The 22,005-nt window shown below is 54.1% G+C and overlaps 5 protein-coding genes and 1 non-coding gene across 6 annotated transcripts; 5 read left to right on the forward strand and 1 right to left on the reverse strand.

Annotated features, from left to right (window-relative positions):
• Position 1: 1 nt before the first annotated feature.
• BDW74DRAFT_t165 lies at positions 2-88 on the reverse strand. Its single transcript has one exon. It is a non-coding gene; the product is annotated as a tRNA-Tyr (tRNA).
• Positions 89-942: 854 nt separating this feature from the next.
• bxlB (putative beta-xylosidase) lies at positions 943-3,239 on the forward strand (the record flags this gene model as incomplete). The annotated part of the gene is made up of 1 exon (XM_073731400.1): positions 943-3,239. A coding segment is annotated over one exon (2,297 nt), but the record flags the coding sequence as incomplete, so codon positions are not given.
• A 576-nt stretch (positions 3,240-3,815) lies between these two features.
• BDW74DRAFT_67082 (sugar porter family MFS transporter) lies at positions 3,816-6,070 on the forward strand. Its single transcript, XM_073733407.1, has 9 exons — positions 3,816-3,903; positions 3,955-4,099; positions 4,150-4,401; positions 4,457-4,884; positions 4,938-5,028; positions 5,091-5,396; positions 5,453-5,549; positions 5,598-5,724; positions 5,793-6,070. Exons 1-9 carry the CDS (start codon positions 3,823-3,825, stop codon positions 5,952-5,954), a joined length of 1,689 nt encoding a protein of 562 aa, XP_073580832.1. The 5' UTR covers positions 3,816-3,822; the 3' UTR covers positions 5,955-6,070.
• Positions 6,071-7,195: 1,125 nt separating this feature from the next.
• BDW74DRAFT_159026 (GMC family oxidoreductase) lies at positions 7,196-9,445 on the forward strand. The gene has a single exon (XM_073725411.1). It carries the CDS (start codon positions 7,520-7,522, stop codon positions 9,290-9,292), a length of 1,773 nt encoding a protein of 590 aa, XP_073580833.1. The 5' UTR covers positions 7,196-7,519; the 3' UTR covers positions 9,293-9,445.
• Positions 9,446-9,666: 221 nt separating this feature from the next.
• Positions 9,667-10,289, forward strand: BDW74DRAFT_181270 (uncharacterized protein; the record flags this gene model as incomplete). Its single annotated transcript, XM_073729986.1, has 3 exons — positions 9,667-9,767; positions 9,826-10,113; positions 10,196-10,289. The coding sequence occupies 3 exons, from the start codon at positions 9,667-9,669 to the stop codon at positions 10,287-10,289; spliced, it is 483 nt and encodes a 160-aa protein (XP_073580834.1).
• A 2,658-nt stretch (positions 10,290-12,947) lies between these two features.
• On the forward strand, positions 12,948-21,088 carry BDW74DRAFT_181271 (uncharacterized protein; the record flags this gene model as incomplete). The annotated part of the gene is made up of 5 exons (XM_073729987.1): positions 12,948-13,596; positions 13,684-14,325; positions 14,379-17,468; positions 17,532-20,540; positions 20,604-21,088. 5 exons carry the CDS (start codon positions 12,948-12,950, stop codon positions 21,086-21,088), a joined length of 7,875 nt encoding a protein of 2,624 aa, XP_073580835.1.
• Between the last annotated feature and the right edge of the window lie 917 nt (positions 21,089-22,005).

Consider the following 22,005-nt stretch of genomic DNA (forward strand, 5'->3'; position numbering starts at 1 on the left):
ATCCCCCGGGCCGGAGTCGAACTGGCGATCTCAAGATGAAACTATACTATTACAGTCTTGCGCTTTAAACCAACTAAGCTACCAGGGGATTGTTGATGCAGGCATTGATATTTGCACTCATAAGCCATTTTGCGCAGCTCCCCAGCTTTCCGTTGGATATCCACCGAACGTTCGGGTACATCTTTACGGAAGTTGTGAGAGTATCTAGTGGTTGAAAGCCAACCCTGAAAGATGGTCGCTGGCAAATGACTCAGAGGAATCTTTTGAAATTCTCACAACATATGTTCATGTTTTAGTGATTGTCTGTTGTTTGGTAGAGCACGAAGGTTTTCTGCGTTTTGCCTCCTATAGCATAGTCCTGACCAGAATAATGATACTCCTGGTACCTATACCTATGAACGTACCTCAATGAGCAGTTAGACTAAAGCAAGCCCCAGCGCTTCTTAACTACGACCCAGACTAATACAATCATGACGCCGGATAGCAGAGCGACGAGCACGTCACTTACGTAGCATACCTTATTGGAGGAATATATATAGTGGCCTGCAGATGATCAACATCCTCAGACCTGTTCTATAGCCTGTGCCTGCGTCTTGGCTTTATATACTCCTTGGCCCTGCAGCTTTTTGCGGAGTAACCCCTGCCTACCCTGCACGTCATACTTGAGCATATAGCCGGAGTTTACCCTGACTCCCCTGCAGAACGGAAGATCCGGCGGCGTATCAGCCTGATTTCTTGTTTGACACCAGGGGATCATCAAAATCCTTGCATTGAGAGCGTAATAGTATGGGAGTATAGCCTGTTTATTGGCAGATTGAGGAAAAAATCAGCCGGTTAGTGTAGCAAGGGTGCGGATGCTAGTACATAAATACCTGGCACACTCCCCACGCACCCGTCAACAAGCATACCTAGGTTCATGAGAAACGAAATCCACCTCAATCACCATGGTCGTCCTCAAACCGTGGCACATTGCCACCCTCACCTTCCTATCCTCCAGTGTCTCCGCCCAATCCAACTACCCGGACTGCACAAGCGGCCCCCTCTCCGAACTAGACATCTGCAACACAACCCTAACACCCCTCGAACGCGCCAAATCCCTCGTCGCAGCCCTAACGCTCGCCGAAAAAATAAACAACACGGGCCACGAAGCAGCCGGCAGCACACGCCTCGGCCTACCCGCCTACAACTGGTGGAACGAGGCTCTCCACGGCGTCGCTGCAAAGCACGGTGTTACCTTCGAGGAGTCCGGCGAGTATAGCTACGCGACGTCCTTCCCTGCGCCTATTGTCCTCGGCGCGGCGTTCAACGATGAGCTGGTCCACCGCGTCGCGACAATAATTTCCACCGAGGCGCGCGCGTTCTCGAACTCCGGTCATGCGGGATTGGACTACTGGACACCCAACGTCAACCCATTCAAGGATCCGCGCTGGGGACGCGGGCAGGAGACGCCCGGTGAGGATCCCTTGCACTGCTCGCGGTATGTGAAGGAGTTTGTCGCTGGATTGCAGGGTGATGATTCTGCGAATCCGAAGGTCGTCGCGACATGCAAGCATCTGGCTGCGTACGATCTCGAGGAATGGGGTGGGATTAGCCGGTTTGAGTTTGATGCGAGGGTTTCGCCTGCTGATTTGATTGAGTACTATCTCCCGCCCTTCAAGACCTGTGCTGTTGATGCGAATGTGGGAGCTTTCATGTGCAGCTATAACGCGCTCAATGGGGTTCCGGCCTGTGCGGACCGCTATCTCTTGCAGACTGTTCTCCGCGAGCACTGGGGCTGGGAAGGCGATGGACATTGGGTTACGGGTGACTGCGGGGCGATTGAGCGGATCCAAACGTATCACCACTACGTCGACAGTGGACCGGGGGCTGCGGCTGCAGCGTTGAATGCGGGCGTTGATCTTGATTGTGGAACGTGGCTGCCGACGTACCTCGGCGAGGCGGAGGCGCAGGGGCTGGTTGATGAACAGACGCTTGATGTCGCGCTGACGAGGCTTTATACGAGTCTCGTGCAGCTGGGGTACTTTGATCCTGCGGATGACCAGCCCCTGCGCTCTCTGGGGTGGGAGGATGTTGCCACAAGCGAAGCGGAGGATCTGGCCAGGAGTGTTGCGACGCAGGGGACTGTGCTGCTGAAGAATGCTGAACGGACTTTGCCGCTGAAGGGCAATGGGACGCTTGCGCTTATTGGGCCTTTCATTAACTTCTCCAGTGAGCTACAGAGCAACTATGCCGGTCCTGCCAAGTACATCCCGACCATGATCGAGGCCGCCGAGGCACTGGGGTACGAGGTTCTCACGGCACAAGGTACAGAGGTCAACTCGACAAGCACGGATGGGTTCCCAGACGCAGTCAACATCGCCGCTGAAGCTGACGCCGTGATCTTCTTTGGCGGGATCGACCTTACCATCGAAGAAGAGTCGCTTGACCGCACGCGCATCGACTGGCCGGGCAACCAGGAAGACCTCATCCTCGAGCTGGCTGATATTGGCAAACCACTTACTGTCGTGCAATTTGGAGGCGGGCAGGTCGATAACTCTGCGCTACTAGCCTCTGATGGTGTTGGTGCAATTGTTTGGGTCGGATATCCTAGCCAATCTGGTGGCACAGGTGTCTTTGACGTTCTTACCGGCAAGGTCGCGCCTGCTGGTCGGCTGCCTATCACGCAGTACCCCAAGGCCTACGTCGACGAGGTCCCGATGACAGATATGAATCTCCGCCCTGGGACGAACAACCCCGGGCGGACGTACCGATGGTACGAGAACGCCGTGCTCCCATTCGGGTACGGTCTGCACTATACAACCTTCAACGTCTCCTGGGCAAAGACAGATTTCGGGTCATATGAGGCATCTACCCTCGCAGCAGGCGACTACCCCGACTCGAACGTGGTCGATACATTTTCTCTCGCCGTCACTAATACCGGAGATGTGACGTCCGACTATGTCGCGCTGGTCTTCGCCAGTGCCCCTGACGTTGGGCCTGAGCCTGCGCCGATCAAGATTCTTGTTGGGTATAATAGGGCCTCTGCGATTAAACCTGGAGAGACGAGGAAAGTGGATGTGGAGGTTACGGTTGCGCCGTTGACGAGGGGGACTGATGATGGGAGTGTTGTACTGTACCCTGGAAAGTATACGCTTCTTGTGGATGTGGATGAGGACTATCCGACCGCTGCGTTTGAGATTACCGGGGATGTCCAGGTGCTTGAGGAGTTCCCTTTACCGGGGAATAATACTGCGGTCTGAATAGATAGTTGTAGAGGAGGTCAGCTCGAATGTGTATGTATTGAATTCTTGCAGCTGAGAAATGACAGATGCATGAGGGCTCGTCCGTTGTTCAACCGTCCATATCTAATACAGTCTCGTGTACCGCTGAGCCTTATATACCTACTAGCTCAGAGCAAAGAAGCCGATCATTGATGGTATGATTGCTCAATGTTTTTAGGTTCAAGATCGCTGTCCAAGGGAAGCATTTTGAGTACGTGGAATAGAACCTGGGCAGATTGGAGGTATTATGGGTCAGTCGGGCCCATCACCGCAAGGAAGGCACGGCCGACCGCGAAATCGTTGCACCTTCCCCGATAACTGGCAGGTATCGGCCCACGGTCGGACGAGCTCCGACTGCTGGCGCCTTCCCCGCGCTGTGCGACCCCAACCTGGCCGATCTTCACCCTCTCTGCTCTCGTCATTGGCCGGGCCATAGCACTCCGCGGGTCACACTCACGATCGACGTGACTTGGGCCTGGCATATAAAGCCCCGTAAGCCCCGTGGGTTTGCCATGGTTTACCCAAGAAGACCAAGCATCGGGAAGGATCGAAGTTCGACGCCATGGCTTCTGTCTCGAATAGCCCGCCGAAGGACGGTTTCAGCCTTGTTCTACAGAATCCTTACCTATGTGGCGTGGCTTCGGTATGTCTAGCTTCAGGAAAGTGAATCTTCTCGCCTACTAACAATATGTAGTTCTCGACCCTCGGTGGGCTGCTATTCGGATATGACCAAGGTGTAATAAGCGGCGTCATCACCATGGAGTCCTTCGCAGCCCGGTTCCCGCATATTTTCAGCGACAGTGGGTTCAAGGGGTGGTTTGTGTCGACGCTTTTGCTGGGTCAGTACCATAATACCTCCTTTTTTCAGCACCGATTAACGAGTGCATAGCTGCATGGTTCGGATCGCTCATCAACGGCCCCATCGCCGACCGATTCGGACGGAAGATGTCCATCAACGTTGCCGTCGTCATCTTCGTGATCGGTTCAGCCATCCAATGCGCGGCAGTGAACATCCCCATGATCTTCGCCGGTAGAGCAGTTGCTGGATTGGCGGTCGGAATGCTCACGATGGTCGTGCCGTTGTATATCTCCGAGGTGTCTATACCGGAGATTCGTGGGGGGCTTGTGGTTGTGCAGCAGCGTCTGTCTTACTCTCTATACCGTGCCTCTCAGAGTGCCTGGATTGACGCCCACAGTATCCGTCACGATCGGCATCCTCGTCAGTTACTGGATTGACTACGGCACAAACTACATTGGCGGGACCCGCTGCGCCCCAAACGTGCCCTATGCGGGCGATTCCTTTGACCCTTACACCGATGTCCCGGAAGGCGGTTGCACAGGTCAGTCTGAGGCGTCTTGGAGACTTCCTCTCGCCATTCAAATTGCCCCGGCAGTGATCCTTGGTATCGGCATGCTCTTCTTTCCGGACTCACCTCGATGGCTGTTGATGAAGGAGCGCGATGACGAGGCACTCTCTGCATTGTCTAGGCTACGTCGACAGGCGGGCGATAGCCTTGAATTGCGGAATGAATACCTCGAGATCCGGGCGTCTATCATGCTGGAGAACAGCTTTGTGAGAGAGAACTTCCCCAATTTCTCCGGCATCAGACTGCACGCTGCTCAGGTATGTCCTACACCAAGTCTAGACACGGCCCAAGCTAATATGGTATCAAAAAGTATATGTCCTTCCTGACTACATGGGCTCGCTTCAGGCGTCTGGCGATTGGATGCTGCGTCATGTTCTTCCAGCAGTTCATGGGGTGCAATGGTGCGCAGTACCCTATATCCTTCATCTCGCTACAAGCTCAAGATCTAACTGAATGGCAACAGCCATAATCTACTACGCCCCAACTATCTTTGCCCAGCTGGGTCTCGACGGGAACACTTCATCCCTTCTCGCAACCGGCGTCTACGGCATCGTCAACTGTTTCAGCACCCTACCCGCCCTTTTCTTCATAGACAAAGTCGGCCGTCGCGTCTTGCTTATGGCGGGTGCAACCGGTACTTGTATCTCGTTGGTCATCGTCGGCGCTATCGTTGGGGCATATGGCACGAGCCTTGTAGACCATAAGGCCGCGGGATGGGCAGGGATCGCGTTCATCTACATCTACGATGTGAACTTTAGCTATTCCTTTGGTGAGCTCGGTTGTGTTCTGCTTGATTAGGGTCATCGGGAGCTGATGCTGTAATAGCACCCATCGGCTGGGTTCTACCGTCCGAGATATTCAATCTCTCGATCCGGTCCAAGGCCATCTCCATTACGACGTCGGCGACTTGGATGTGTAACTTGTACGTGCTTTCACCCTTTACTCTAACACTGTGTTCTAATTCTAGCAGCATTATCGGACTCGTCACACCAGACATGCTCGAGACAATCTCCTGGGGAACATACATCTTCTTTGCGGCATTTTGCCTGTTAGCGCTCGCTTTCACGTTCTTCTTTATCCCAGAGACTCGCGGAAAGGTGCGTTGCTCAGCAGTTCTTGATATGTGAAACATTCAAACGACACTGACAACTATATTTGCGAATAGACGCTTGAAGACATGGACCTCATCTTCGGCGATACAGCTGCGCACGAGGAAAAGACGCGCATCAAGCGCATCGAGGCCGAGCTACACGGAACACCCATTGACGATGGGAACGAGGTTCTGAAGCCGGTCACTGGGCATGAGGAGGTTGCCGATAATGTCTAATGTATTGAAAGAGCGAGATACATGATCCTCGAATTCTGGACGCAATACCTAGGTATAATGGGGAATCGATAGCTAAGCATGGACCGACCTGAGGGGACCACTCGGGCCGACCGAGCGATTTTTACTAAAAAATAAGCATCAACATTGGAGAAATGACGTCGGTTGAGGTAGATGTACCTTACGTTCTATTGTTATAGGTACTCATGAGGGGAAGGGTCGGAGGGTCTAGACGCATTACTCGTATGAACCTGCACGAGTAGTGTAGCCTAGGTACCTAAGCATGGTGCCTGGTAGGTGAAGTAAAGCAAGTATCCATATTATTGACAAGCCACAAATGACCCTTTACGGTATTGGTGAGGGGTATGTACTTGTAATCTGCAATTGATAGCATTTAGTAAGGATACCAGTGCCCTGCATGTTGGTATCTCCACTGCGGAGTATACGCCACAGAGGAACATCGATGATGCCTTCAGCTGAAGCCACAACTTACCAGGTACAGCTAGTCGTGAGGGGTAGACTGCGCCTCATGCATGGCCAGTATCGTACCTAGGTAGAGATGAATCGTACAGCTCAGCACTTTGTACCTTTGCCGACCGTGGCCAGACCTAGATAGAATAATCAATATTGCGACGAATAATAAAACAGGCGAAGAGAGCCTAGACATGCCCGTAGAGCTTACAGAGGCGATTCATTCGATGGAATAAACTCGGATCCCTCGGACTCGACCTCTCCTTATCTGCAACTCAGTTGATCCAACCGCCGATCGACGAAGCCCGGCACGCCCGGATCTGGCCTTCACTCTGACGTGACACGCTTTCTGCAGAGTCCGGTATGACAAGCTTCTGACAGCCCAGTAGCGCACCGTTTGTGGAGCAGACAGCCCGCTGTGGGCCACTCGGCGTCACTCGGCGAGGTCGGCGAGAACAGGGCAACGACAGCAAACAACCGGGCAAAGACTGCATGTGAGGGTGACGTCTTCCCTTCCTGCAAATTTGAAGTCCAGAGCGGGGCCACGACTCGCAAGAACAAAGAAAAGAAGGCAAAAGGAAGGACCGTGCATGCTGCGATCATAGCGATGTAAGCCGGAGATCGTTCGGGAATGGCTCGGCTAACGCCACATTTGTTCCTTTTCAGCTGTTGCGGCGTCTTGGACCAGTAGGCGTCAACCTTTCTTGGGCGAGCATATCGAGACCGGCTTTGTTTGTACATTCCGATTGGACGTTCACGATAGACAAGATTGGTAGAAATTGATAGTGGTATCAACATTGACACCGGCACCCGACGACGACACCTCGTGCGGGGTCCTATAGAGCTGATCACTACGATTCCAAGCCCGACTGGAGTCTGCACTGGAGCTGGATCCCATTCTCCAATTCACCCCTCACCCCCATGCAGCGCCGGCCCTATGATGATCGCCAGGATGGCAGGGATGGGCAGTGGATAAAAGGCGCGCCGCCGCCCATCGAAACGAACCCACTGTCTATCAGAACATCGCAATCGCATCCTCCTACCCTTCATCAGAAAGCTCAAACCAGTCCAACAATCACAACCAAGAGCCCAGCACCATGGCTCCCACCAATGATAACAGCTACGACTTCGTCATCGTTGGCGGCGGCACAGCAGGCAACACCGTCGCCGGCCGCCTGGCCTCCAACCCCTCCGCTCGCATCCTAATCATCGAAGCGGGCGCCTCAAACCCCTACGGTATTCCCGAGATCACGACCCCAAGCAGCGCCATGGACCTCCGCGGCAGCGCCCACGACTGGGCGTACAAGACGACTCTCGTCCGCCGCGACGACTACGAGCGCATCGAGAAGCCCAACACCCGCGGCAAGGTGCTGGGCGGCAGCTCCTCGCTCAACTACTTCACCTGGCTGCCGGGGTGCAAGCCGACCCTCGACATGTGGGGGGAGTATGGTGGTGAGGAGTGGACATGGGAGAAACTGCTGCCCTACCTGCGCAAGAGCGCGACGTACCATGATGACCATGGGATTTACCCGGAGGAGCTGAAGAAGATTGGGCCTGGCGAGGGGCCGATCCATATTAGCCATGCTGAACTGCTGGACGGAATGCAGCCGTTCCGGGATGCGATTACGGAGGCGTGGAAGAATATGGGCGAGAAGGTGGAGGAGAATGTGTATGATGGGGAGATGCTGGGACTCACGCACTGCGTTGATTCTATTTACCATGGGCAGCGGTCTGGAAGCTGGCTGTTCGTGAAGGATAAGCCGAATATCACGATCCTGGCGGGCGCGCAGTCGAAGAAGCTGATTATCGACCCCGTTGAGAAGGAATGCAAGGGCGTGACGGTGATTCAGCCCGATGGGACTGAGACGTCCTTCTTTGCCAACCGCGAGGTAATCCTCTCGCAGGGTGTCTTTGAGACCCCGAAACTCCTCATGCTCAGCGGTATCGGACCAGCCGAGCACCTGGCAACCCACGGCATCGACACCCTCGTCGACTCCCCGCACGTCGGACAGAACCTCATCGACCACCCGGGCGTCCCCTTCGTCCTGCAGGTGAAAGAAGGCTACGGCATGGACGATTACCTCCTTCGCAAGGGGACGGAAGAGAACAAACGCGCCGTGTCTACATATGAAAAGTCGCACACGGGCCCCGTCTCCTCCGGCCTCCTCGAGCTCGTCGGCTTCCCGCGCGTCGACTCCTACCTGGAAAAGGATGAACAATACCGCAAGGCCAAGGAGGAGTTCGGCGGTAAGGACCCCTTCAGCCCCTATGGCCAGCCACACTTCGAACTCGATTTCGTGTGTATGTTCGGCACGGCGTTCCAGTGGCACTACCCCGTTCCCAAGAAGGGCAATCACCTCACCGTCGTCGTGGACCTCGTCCGTCCGATCTCCAAGCCCGGTGAGGTCACGCTTATCGACAACAACCCGCTCACGCAGCCAGCCATCAACCTGAACTTTTTTGCGGATGACCTGGACATCATCGCCATGCGCGAGGGAATCCGGTTCTCATACGACCTGCTCACAAAGGTCGACGGCTTTAAGGATCTCGTTGTCGCCGAGTACCCGTGGGAAATGCCGCTTGACAACGATGCCGAGATGAAGCGCGCTGTGCTGGATCGGTGCCAGACGGCGTTCCATCCGTGTGGCACTGCCCGTCTGGGCAAAGATATTGGGCAGGGCGTTGTTGGACCTGACCTTAAGGTCCATGGAATTAAGGGGTTGAGGGTTGCAGATGCGAGTGTCATGCCTGTTATTCCGGACTGTCGAATTCAGAACTCGGTTTATATGGTTGGTGAGAAGTGTGCGGATCTTGTTAAGGGGGCGAATGCGGATCTGTACGAGGGTTGGAAAGATCAGGTTCGTGCTTAGGTGGCTAGGTTTCTTGGATGGTTTCTGTTCTTGACTTTTGATGACTTTTGATCTGAGTAATGGCGTTGCTTGGAGGATTATCAGGGTAAATTGAAACGTCTTATTTATAGGTATGCCTGTCTAGCTTGGAATGAATTTGATTTGATACTTGTGCTACATGAGTATACTTCGGAGCACGGGACAATGCCGGTAACCTTAAGCAGCTTCCCGCATGGCATATCCGTTCCATGGTTCATTTAATCTCGATCTGCGTCATGCATACGCCATGCTATACCCCGCCTTTTACCCCTACTGCCTTCTGGTAATATTCTATGACTTGAGCTCTAAGATCTTTACGATAACTATCTGCATACCACGAGTAGAACAAACCCACCATGTCCCGCCGCACTACTATCCCCTCGCAACCATCCCGCCCCTTCTTCGTCGGCAGCTGCGTCCTCTACGGCGTCGGCGCGGGCCTCCTCGGCGTTGCAGCGTACGCCCCATCCATCTATTTCCTAGTGTTACTCCCTCCCACTAACAAGATAGAACAGCATGACCGCCGGCGAAAAAATCGAGCAATTCTTCACCGGCCGCCCGAGCTCCTACGTGCCGGGCTACACGCTCGCCCGCCTTCTCTCCGTCTCAAACCCCGAGAAAGACGGCATGTTTCAGTGGAATATGGCCATGCACTACGGACAGGGCGCGGTGGCGGCTATTATCCGGGCGTTTATGAGTGCTAATGGTGTACGAGGGCCGTTTGCGGATTTTATGTTTATTTCGGTTAGGCTGCTTATCGATCAGACGCTGGAGAATTGGATGGGGGTTGGGGCTTTGCCTTGGTGAGTTGTTCCCTCTGGCTTTGGCGGTGGGTGTAGAGTGGGAAGGACTGTGGATAGGTGGCTGATTCTGACCTCAATGTAGGACGTGGCCGGTGAACGAGCAGGTGATTGATATCGTGCACAAGGCGGTTTATGCGTTTGCGACGGGGTATCTCACTGATCGGTGGCTTCAGTGAGAATGGAAAGGGGAATGGGATGGGTGACTAAGGTTAGGGCTGATGTCAAAGTGACGCAAAGCTCACTGTTCAGTGGCTTTCCAAGGTTGGATTGAGGTAACTGTATTCTATTTGAAACTATCGCATTATAGGAATTTCTCCCTATATTGATACTTCCTTATCTCCAAAGTAATCAGCTTGTCAAGGAGTCCGATAGATGCATGTCAAACCCCCTCTGCTGGCGCCGAACCACTCCACATAATTGATCACGCTAACACACAGGGCCGGCCTTGAACCAATGTATCTGGCCCTATAAGACTCGAAACATGGCTTAATTCCAGCCAACATGTTAGCCGCAATGTTGTTCATTGAAAGGGTGTGACAATAACTGGTGAAAATGCAGGCGGATGCCCTAACCCTAACCTTAGAACCCGTGTCTACTACAACGCCACAACGGACGGAAGGTGACAATGCGTTTTGCTTTTTGCTGTGTAAGGGGCCAGATTTCGGAATTAGTAAGATTTCTGTCACACCTTCAGTCAGTGGACTAGAAGACAGAAGAAAAAGCACGTGCCAGATATTGGAGGTAGGTATCAGGCACGGGGTTACACGCTGCTTGGTGGGAGTAAGCCAGTGATTATTGCATGCTTCTTTTTCGAGCGATTTCCGAACCTAGATCACCGCTTTGAAATGTCTGACCCTCTGAAGATGATTGGTGGACAGCAAGTTCATCCAGAGCTAATCTACTCTACCCTACCTCATCAACGTCCCACCGCACCAGGCACCTTAACCTCAGGCCCTCCCCGGGCCGCTTGGCGTGATAAATCGCTGTTTGACACCGGTATTGGCCCCGGACGCAGCAGCGGCTGGACGTAAATGCAGATAGGTAGGGGCCGCGCTCAGGCGCCCACATATGCAATGCTTGCGGCGTAAGAGGCTGAGTCGCGAACTATCCATCCAATCAAGTAAGCGTTTCCCTGAATCAACAACGTTCACGCGGGCGGGTGCCTTGGGCGCCTAAACTTGGAAGAATCTCCGTTTCGTCCGCAGCGCCCTCGGCATTTCGACTCAAACCTACCCACCATATCTACCCAACCCTCGGCATGTCTGGCCTACCATAAGCGCCGGACTATATTTACTTGCGCTACTGCAAGTCACAGCACATTAGCACTGCCATCCTGGCCAGGCATTTGAAATAGATTCCACCAACGGGAGACATCTTTAGGCAGTTTCTTACGTGCCATATGCACTGCGAGCGAACAGCCCATTATTGCCCAGCCCCGGTGCGAAACCTCCACAATAAGGTTCATGATTTACTCCGAGTCCTACATGACTACTATACCAACGGTGTTGCGCCAATACTATTGGTGGAGATTGTCTCACACTTGCGTAAGCGCACAGCTGCTAGCAGGGAGTCCAGCCCTGCGATGGGTGCTCCCGCTGAGACCTGGCACCAGTGAGCCATCTCTCATTGGCCATCAGCAATTATGCATAGCACGGCCCTCTGATGCAACACTGCACGTCCCTCCAAAAAGTGGAGGCCAAATGAACGAGAGTTCGTGTACATACGATGGGCATCAGGCTTAGCTACGGGATCCACCAACAGAACTCACGATTAGAAGCTGTTATTCGTTCCCTCGTCTCAATCAGGAGCTGAAATCGGCCCCCACCAACGCAGCTTATCTAGGCTCTCATCGGACATCTTCTCGATTAGGGTCTATCCTCCGCGTCTAGGCATGTGCCGGAGGCTCGGAGGTGCAGTAGCCGTAATATGAGTTGCTAAGCAGCCAATCCGAGGAACGGCCACGTCTAGACTTATGAGACTTTTGTTGCTGAAGGCGCGGGCTGACGTCTCTTCGGGTGTGATGAGACAACATGGAACCTGACCTTCTGTACTTACCTGCGCTCGAATCACCATACTGCGATTAGAAGAGTAAATTCCAAGACTGGTTGCGCATGATCTTGGGGGCCACTGCAAAACATCACCTCGGCCCTATCTTGGCCTCGTACAACAAAGACACCTGCCAAAGCAGTATGCAATAAGCACAGATCAGATAATGAGCAACAGCCGCGTTCAGGCTATGGGGCGAACAAAGGCCCCTAGCAACACCCCCGGACTCGGCACTGTCCCGCCTGTAAAGGGCAAATCGAACTCTGCAGAAAGCGAACAAAGGGATTCTGTGCGACATGACATCAACAGTTAACCACTTGCACGGGTCGTCAACCCTACTACCTAGCAGTCTATTAAATATAGAGTTCCTTGGCCACGGCTGACAAAAGAGCTGCATCGTGTCTCGGGTGATGAGCACTGCATGCGATATGTCGCTTAATAACACCATGGCCAGTGCTGAGCACTGCGACAGCGAATATTTTGTCCTCATCTCACTCGGACGCGGCATGGCGCGGAGTCTATCTAGCCCTAGTTTAGAGAATGCTCGAGATGGGACTGGGATTGGGGCTGCAGGGAGGCTTACGGCCCCCGCATTGGCAGGTCAGGCTGCCCATCCAGCTTGAGGCAAGCCACGAGCACGTAGCGTGTGTAGAATAGAGCTGAGAGCTGACGGTTAGAATATATGGCGCTCATGCCCCCATCGTCCGCCTGTTGTCATAAATGCAGGTGTCAAGTGTGATACCACCTCTTGTACCTAAGCTACCTTGATCATACCAAAACCAACCACGATGCCCTGCTATCCCAACGAACCCATCGCCATAATCGGCTCCGGCTGCCGGTTCCCAGGAAACGCCAACACCCCCTCCTCCCTTTGGTCTCTACTAAGAGAGCCCGTCGACACGCTCTCCGAAATCCCTGCCAACCGCTTCAACTGGCGCGGATACCACTACGATCCCAAATATGGCCCACACCACGGCAGTATCAAAACAAAATACTCGCACTTCCTGTCACCCGATACAAACATCGCCGCCTTCGACGCCCCCTTCTTCGGCATTAAGCCCGCCGACGCAGAAGCCATGGATCCGCAGCAACGATTGCTTCTCGAGACCGTGTACGAAGGTCTCGAAAATGCAGGTCTTACGATGGAGAGTCTTAGGGGCTCAGATACAGCGGTCTATGTCGGCCTCATGAGCACAGACTACGGCGATCTCATACAAGATGACGTGGATACTATCCCTGCTTACGCGGGAACGGGCGTATCGCGGAGTATCCACGCGAACCGCATAAGCTGGTTCTTCGACTGGCAGGGTCCGAGCATATGCCTTGATACGGCGTGTAGTTCTAGTATGATGGCTGTGCATCTAGCCGTGCAGAGTCTGCGCAGTGGAGAGGCGAGCGTTGCTGTTGCTGCCGGGGCGTGCTTGAATATTAGTCCGCGTATGTCTCCCACCCCATTACTCCCTTTTTCCAGCTTTATAGTGTCGCGCTAATTCTTGTTTTGTTGTGTGCTAGATAACTACATAGTCTGCAGCAGCCTAGGCATGATATCCCCCGACGGGCGCGGACGCATGTGGGACGCCAACGCAAACGGGTATAGCCGTGGCGAAGGCGTCGCTTCTCTGATTCTTAAACCGCTCAGTGCGGCTATTGCAGACGGGGATCCCATCGACTGTATCATCCGTGAGACAGGCGCGAACCACGACGGGCATACGCGGCGGATCACGGTGCCAAGCAGCGAGGCGCAGGCGATTTTAATCCGGCGAACATACGCGCGCGCTGGACTGAATATATCTCGGCGCGGAGATCGACCGCAGTATTTTGAGGCCCATGGGACGGGGACGATGGTGGGGGATCCAAGGGAGGCGGAGGCCGTGCATGCTGCCTTCTTTGGGGAGGAACAGCGGGGGCGGTTGGGCGAAGAAGATGTCATCGCAATCGGCTCGATCAAGACGCTCATCGGCCACACGGAGGCGACGGCGGGGATAGCGGGGATATTGAAGGCCGCGCTGGCTGTCAAGCATGGGGTTATTCCGCCGAATCTGCTCTTTGAGAGGTTGAGTCCGGCAGTTGAGCCGTATGCGAAGTACCTGCGTGTACCGACGGAGTCGAAGCCGTGGCCTGTTCTTCCTGAGGGGGTACCGAGACGGGCGAGTGTTAATTGCTTTGGTGAGTCTTCTGCAGCCCTAAGCTGGTGGGAGATCAGGGCTAAACCAGCATAGGGTTTGGTGGAAGTAATGGGCACGTTATCCTGGAGAGCTATAACGACACAAGGACCACAAAAGTCCCTCCGGCCATGCATGCTGATCAAAAGATACCCACGTTAACGACGCCTTTCGTCTTCTCCGCGCAGTCCGAGCGGAGCCTTGTCCGGATGCTGCAAAACTTGGCAGGGTATCTCCAGTCCACATGTCCAGAAGCAGATTTGCGCAGCATTGCGTCCACCTTACAGTACAACAAATCTCTCCACGGCTTCCGAACATCAATCACAGCCACTGACAGGCATGACCTCCTGGAAAAGATGCAGATAATTCTTGCACGCACGCCAAAAGCCCTGGTTGGAAGCAGACCATCTGCAAAACATGCTGGAGGCCCAAGGATCCTAGGCATCTTCACAGGCCAGGGTGCCCAATGGGCAGGCATGGGACAGTCAATCCTCCATTCTTCCCCTCAAGCTCGCGAGATCTTGCGCTCGCTTGATCAATCACTCGCAACCCTCCCACGCGCGGAAGACCGCCCTAATTGGAGAATCGAGGACGAGCTCATGAAGCCCCCCCAAACCAGTCGCGTTACTGAGGCAGCTATCTCGCAGCCTCTCTGCACAGCGACTCAAATCCTGCTCGTGGATATGCTGCGTAATGCTGGCGTCAAGTTCCGTGCTGTTGTTGGCCACTCGTCTGGCGAAATTGCTGCTGCGTACGCGGCTGGCTTCACCACGGCCGCCGATGCCATTCGGATAGCGTACTATCGTGGCTTGTGTGCAAAGCACGCAGGTGGAAAGAATAGGCTGAAAGGCGCAATGCTCGCCAGTGGACTATCGACAGCTGAAGCACAGGATATATGTGATTCCCTGCAGTTTCGGGGACGGATTGATGTCGCGGCGTGTAACTCATCTACCGATGTTGTTATCTCCGGTAATGTCGATGCTATCAAGGAGGTGAAGATGAGGCTTGATAACAACAAGATCTTCGCGAGGCTCTTGAGGGTTGATACGGCGTACCACTCACATCATATGCTGTCCTGCGCTACGCCCTACCTTGAGGCATTACACTCGTGCGACATTCAATCGTTGATCCCTGATAAAGGCGCACCGGTGTGGCTTTCGAGTGTCCATCCAGGCAACGGCATGACAGCAACCGATACCGACAAGCTGGCCAGCGAGTACTGGGTTACCAATATGACTAGCCCAGTCCTCTTTGCTAATGCGATCGAAATAGCACTCACAGCGCCAGAGATTGGCCCCTTCGATTTGTCCCTCGAAATCGGTCCACACCCCGCCCTCCAGTCCGCCGTTCAGCAGATAATCCAAGACACAACCAAAAGCGAAACTCGCATCCCATACACCGGCGTCCTTGCACGAAAAAAAGACGACATCGCCACATTTGCCGAAGGTCTCGGGGCAATCTGGACACACTGCGCACAAGACACAAACACCGTCAACTTCGGCAACTACGACCGGACGTTCTTTCCCAACGCCACACCAACGTCCTTTGTTCGGGACCTGCCCACATACCCCTGGGATCACTCAAGAGCTTATTGGTATGCCTCTCGCTGGGAGCGCGCCCGGCGAATGAGGTCTGGACCCGTGCATAGTCTGCTCGGCGTTCCGTACAGCGATGCCACGGATACAGAGTTGAAATGGCGGAATTTCCTCGTCCCCAAGGAGATATCCTGGCTAGGCGATCATCGCATACAGGGGAGAATGGTGTTTCCGGCTGCGGGGTATGCGACTATGGCCTGTGAGGCCGCAGTGCTCAAGGCAAAACAGGACGAGGTGGGGGTGGAGGTAAAGCTGATCGAAATACTTGACTTGGTTATCCATCGAGCTATTGCGTTCGAGTATGAAAGTGCGAGTATCGAGGTGATCCTGACCTTGACGGATATTCAACGGGTACGCACACGCACACGCAGACGAGAAGGAGCCACCGAGGAAGCCCTGACTGCGCGCTGGACCGTGCACTCGCCCGCTACCAAGGAGTCCAACAGTCTCAATCTAGTCTGCAGCGGGACCGTCGCGGTGCGCCTGGGATCGCCGAGCACCAGCAGCCTCCCAAGCCGCTCGACAAATAACGCCGAAGGCCTCCCAAACATGCTCGCGCTCAACGTGGACGAATACTACAGCACCCTCTCAGACCTAGGATTAGGGTACAGCGGCACCTTCCAGCGCATCACGAGCCTGTGTCGGAAAATGGGCTATTCGTCTGGTGCCATTAGCCCACCTCCTCCGCTGCATGATACGCTTGTCCACCCTGCACTGCTGGATGCTGCATTTCAGGCCCTGCCGGCGGCGATGACGTATCCAGGCGATGGGGGCCTGAGGGGGTTGCATGTGCCGACGAGTATTGGTGCGATTCGGATTAACCCGTATCATTGTGGACGTAGGAATCCCCATGAGGAGGACTTGGTGTTTGACGCAAGTGATCTTAACGGCTCGGGCGCAGAGGATGGAGGAGACGTGACCTTGTATACCACCGCCGGCGACGGCATCATTCAGATTGAGGCTGTGAAGACAATACCTTTGACCAAAGCCACCAGCGCAGACGACCGCAACATCTTCTCCGAAGAGATTTGGGCGCCCGCGGAACCAGATTCAGGGTCGAAAGGAGCCATGCCCGAGACACCGTGGACAGCGGAAGAAGTTGACCGTGTGTATGCGTGCGAGCGAGCAGTGCACTTCTATACCAAGCGGCTGTGGACTCAGTTAAAAGAGTCAGGCCTTGAAAAGCATAGTGCTGCTTTGCATCATCAGCATCTCATAGACTGGGCTGGTGAGTTGGTCTCGCGCGTGGCTGCTGAGGGCTGGGAGCTAGTGAAGGGTAAGCCCGAGTGGGAAGACGACACTGAAGATGACATACTCTGTCTCTTTCAGAAGTACCCCGGAGACGTCGACTTGAGGCTTATCAAGACTGTTGGCGAAGCTTATCCCGCTTTCGTCCGAGGCGATGTGGCCGCCCTGGACCCGAAGCGCAGGGAAGACTTGTTGAATGGCTGGTATGCTGACGGACTTGGATGGAGGAAGGCCTGTACCTGGGCTGCTGGGTTTGTGAAGCAGATAGCGCATCGGTATCCGAATATGGATATGATGGGCCTTGGTCAGTCTTGCAACTCAATGGACCTCTGTCGATAGGTGGCCATCTACTAATATATGTGAACAGGTGGCACTGCAGGCACGACCAGCACCATCCTCAAAGAACTCGGCTCAACCTTCAAGTCCTACACATACACATATACTGCAGTCACTACAGGCATTTCGACTACTGCCCAGCAAGAGCTCAGCGCATTAACGTCTAATAATAATGTCCTCGCCAAACCAATTACCCTCAACACCGACCCAGCAACCCAGGGCTATACTATGCACGCATACGACCTCGTCATCGCCACGAACCTCACGCATACCACATCAGATAGGTCAGAAGCCTTACGCCATATCTATTCTCTTGTCAAACCAGGCGGACACTTGATATTCATTGAACCCACTAGCCAAATATCAATGCGGACTGGGTTCCTGATGGGTGGTCTGGCAAAGTTCGTACCGCCAACATCACCGGCCCAGTGGCACTCCTTACTGCAGAAGGCAGGCTACTCCGGAGTCGATTGCATTGCTTCTCAACCCGGAAAGAGCGAAGAACTCGTGTGCCCATTTTCCGTCTTCCTGACACAGGCAGTCGACCGGCGCATCTCCATTCTCCGCCAACCCTTGTTTGCTAGGGTCAATGCTCAAGCAGCAAAACTCCTAGGTGACCTGCTTATCGTCGGAGGTGCAACGCTCGAAACAGCTAAGATTTCCACGGAAGTCCAGTTCATGCTTAGCCAGTTCTTCCGCGCGATCAAGTTTGTCGAAACCTTGGAGGCCGTCAATAGGATGGCATATATACCTCGAACGATCCTCGTTTTGACGGAGCTGGAAAGCCCAATCTTCAAGGATATGATCACCTCCAAGCTAGAAGCTCTCAAGGCCCTCTGGAACGACGACCACAATGTCCTCTGGGTAACGCGTGGATCTGCCGCCTACAGCAACATGACCATCGGGATGGCCCGCTCTGTGCGGAATGAGCGAAAGGATCTCCGGTTGCAGATTCTTGATGTTGAAGACGACGCGATCGTTGATGCCCGGAGACTTGCGGAGATGCTCTTGCGGTTGCGTGGTACTCAGATGTGGGAAGAGGAGGGTGCGCTGCGCGATATATTGTGGACGACAGAGCCGGAGTATCGGTTAACAAAGGATGGGCACCTTTTGATTCCACGCATGTGTGAGCACGAGGTGGGGAATGCTCGGTATAACTCAAAGCAGCGGCGGATTCAGGAGCATATCAGTCCTGCTAATGCGAGAGTCTCTGTTCGCTACAAGGAGAAGTCGGGCGGGCTTGCACTTTTCAAGGAGCCAGGTATCTTGACGTCGAAAGGTACGAATTCCATGCCTGTGAGAGCCCTGTACTCTTTTTTTTCGGCCATAGAGCTGGCAGACGGACGGTATCTGTTTCCCTTGATTGGAAGGTGTACGGATACTGGCGCGACTGTCTTTGCGCTCTCACCATCGAATGTTTCAGTGGCCCAAATACCCCTAGACCATATCGTTCCTGTCAATGCCGATGCGGCTTCTGATGCACTACTGCTCGGGATTGGCTGCGAGTTGCTATCTCACACCATCTGTGCCAATGCGACGACCGGACAGGCAATCTTGGCACGGGGTATTGAGCCCGAATTCCTCGGTATTCTACGCCGTCATGCTAGCGGGCGTGGAGTATCTGTCTACATCGTTACAGATGAGTCGCAAACTGCTGTCAATAAGGACGATCCCTCAATCGTTGTCCACTCCTTGGAACACAGAAGCACAATGAGGGCCAAGTTGCCACCAAATGTTTCAGTATTCCTGGATATGTCGCTAGCAGAAAACAACAGGGACGGTTTGCATAAGCGCCTGACGTCTGTCCTTCCGGTGTCCTGCAAGGTTCACACAGCAGATACTTTGTTCTCCACCAGACCGTCATCCTCCAAAATCTCGCCTCACAATGTGTCGCTACATGAGCTGTTGGCAGAGCCATTACACGCACCTACATTCCAGGATCTTGCTGGGTACGTGGACGACCTCATCTGCCCTCTCAGCCAGATTCCGCATCTCATATCTGACGCTACTGATCCATTCACAACTATTGACTGGACAGCGGACGCTACAGTACCCATCGACATAGCACCTGCATCACACAGCCTTACCTTGTCACCCGACAAGACTTACCTCCTTGTAGGCCTAACCGGCGATCTAGGCCAATCCCTCGCAGAATGGTTTATCCACCACGGCGCAAAATACCTTATCCTGACAAGCCGCAACCCAAGCGCGCAAATCACGCAAAGATGGCTCGACAGCATGCACGCAGCCGGCGCAGTAACGCTCAAGGTCTGCGCGATGGACATCACAGACAAATCCGCCGCCCAAGCCCTGCACGCCGAGGTCAAAGCCGACGCTACAATTCCACCAATTGCCGGCGTCGTCAACGCCGCAATGGTTCTTCACGACAGCACGCTCTCAAACACAGCCATATCTGACATTGAAGCCGTAACAGGTCCCAAAGTAACGGGATCGCAGAACCTGCACTCGATATTCAACGAACACCACCCCCTCGACTTCTTCATCCTCTTCTCATCGCTAAGTTACATCGTCGGCAACGCCGGGCAAGCAGCCTACGCCGCGGCCAACGCATACATGGCGGGCCTAGTCGCGCAGCGCCGAAAAGCTGGTCTTGCGGGTTCGGTGATGCATATCGGGCCAATCCTGGGAGCGGGACACATCACGCGTGGCGGGAACGAGCACCGACTTCTACAGCCGAAGGAGCTAGAAGCGTCTGGTGCATATCCGCTTTCTGTGCCGGATCTCCTGGAGCACTTTGCTGAGGCAGTGCGCGCTAGTCCGGCGGATTCGGGGTTTAGCGCGGAGATCGTGAGTGGATTGAAGAGGGTTTGTCTAGATGATGCAGGTGAGATAAGTGATGCGGATTATCTTCGTGATCGCGTCGTATGGGGGACTGATCCGCGGTTTGGGCATTTTGTCGAGGCTACAAGTCTTGATGGTGCGGGAGGTAGAGGGGAGACGGTCTCGCAGGCTGTGTTGTCTGTCAAGGCGCAACTTGCCGATGCGACGGGTAGAGAACAGGCGCGAGGGATTATTCAAGGTATGTCTTACCGGATGATGTGTTTCCGGTTGCAGGGGCTGTTGCTGATTGAGGTATAACTAGAATGTTTCTCCTCCCGCCTGGCACTCCTCCTCCGTCTCGACACAGCGAAAATAAGCACCAATGTCCATGTGCCCCTCAACGAGCTTGGCATGGACTCGCTCGTTGCCGTCGAGACGCGGAATTGGTTCGGCAAACAGCTGGGCGTTGACATCTCCATTATACGCATTCTGTCCGGTACCTCGGTGCTTGATTTGGTCGAGGATGCGGTGGCTAGCATCGGGGCTGAACTGATTCCGAATATCCAGCCCTCAGATGGAAACAAGACAGAACAGATCTCAGCCCTAGGAGGTTATGGGAATGCAACGGGGTATCTGAATCTCAATATCCCTTCTCCAGTGCCGAGTATCGAGTCGCCTTCATCTTCGCCCGATGACGGTAGCAGCCCTAGGATTGAGACGAGACAGATCCAGACACCTCCTACATCTGCCTCGGAACCGGAACTTGATGGGAGCCCGGTGTACGTCGAGCCTTTTGCGTTGAAATAGGTGCTTACTATAGCGAACATCATATTAGCCTGAGGTATCAATCTTCGCTTGGTATCTACCGTAGTATGACAGTAGTGATAGAAGAGCCCATTAAAACCCCCTAGAAGGAAAAGAGATAAAGACAATCACAAGCCCAACTGTGCATTCTCCACATTAAGTTGATTAGCCTCATATTTCTCATAAGGTTCCTAAAGCCAGCCGCCTGAATTCGCAATAGTGGGAATCCTGTGCTACACCGTACATATCTTACTCAGCTCTCGCGATCCGGGGTGTTCGTAGCCTTCGTTTCCCAGAATTCCAGTATGATGATACCTGTACAACACCATCTACCATACACTTGGCACGAAGCCGAGATCCTGGGCATTCATTCAGATTGCACTACGATCCTCACGCCTGTGGAAAACATCTGGATAGTATCAAGGCAAGTGACCGTTTGTTCCAAGGTTCCTCCCATTCCCGCGCCCCGGCTACCCCGCATGTCCTCCAGCTTCCATTGATTGCCGACATCGTGTCTCCAGCGCTTGACAACAAAGTCCACCTTGGATTGACATCTAACGAGTATCATCATCCTAGCCTACTAGACTTACATTACAACACTCTAGGAAATGCCTACCCAGCGCCCGCACCACCACAATACTCACAGGCACCATCATCCCCCAGATCGACGCCATCCTCCGTCCAGACGGCATTCTCAACACATGTACCACCCAGCAAGGCCTGACCCAGTCCGGTACTCTAACCACCGCCACAGAATGGCGAATGGTGGGCAAGAGCAAGGGGGACATGAGCACAGGCGTTCGCCGAGACCAACTTTGAGACCTGCTAGTCGGCATCCACGGAGGGAAGTGGAAGAGGAGGACTGCTGCAATGATTGCTGCTGCGGTTGCTATTGTGAAGACTGCTGCGAAGGCTGCTGC

This window comes from Aspergillus multicolor (genome assembly GCF_047715735.1).
Source record: "Aspergillus multicolor strain CBS 133.54 unplaced genomic scaffold BDW74scaffold_26, whole genome shotgun sequence".
Classification (NCBI taxonomy): Eukaryota; Fungi; Ascomycota; class Eurotiomycetes; order Eurotiales; family Aspergillaceae; genus Aspergillus; species Aspergillus multicolor.

Coding starts and splice junctions, on each gene's coding strand:
- BDW74DRAFT_67082 (XM_073733407.1), top strand. CDS start 3,823: ATGGCTTCTGTCTCGAATAGCCCGCCGAAGGACGGTTTCAGCCTTGTT. Junction 4,100..4,149: donor TGTGTCGACGCTTTTGCTGG/GTCAGTACCATA, acceptor ACGAGTGCATAG/CTGCATGGTTCGGATCGCTC. Junction 4,402..4,456: donor GCTTGTGGTTGTGCAGCAGC/GTCTGTCTTACT, acceptor TGACGCCCACAG/TATCCGTCACGATCGGCATC.
- BDW74DRAFT_159026 (XM_073725411.1), top strand. CDS start 7,520: ATGGCTCCCACCAATGATAACAGCTACGACTTCGTCATCGTTGGCGGC.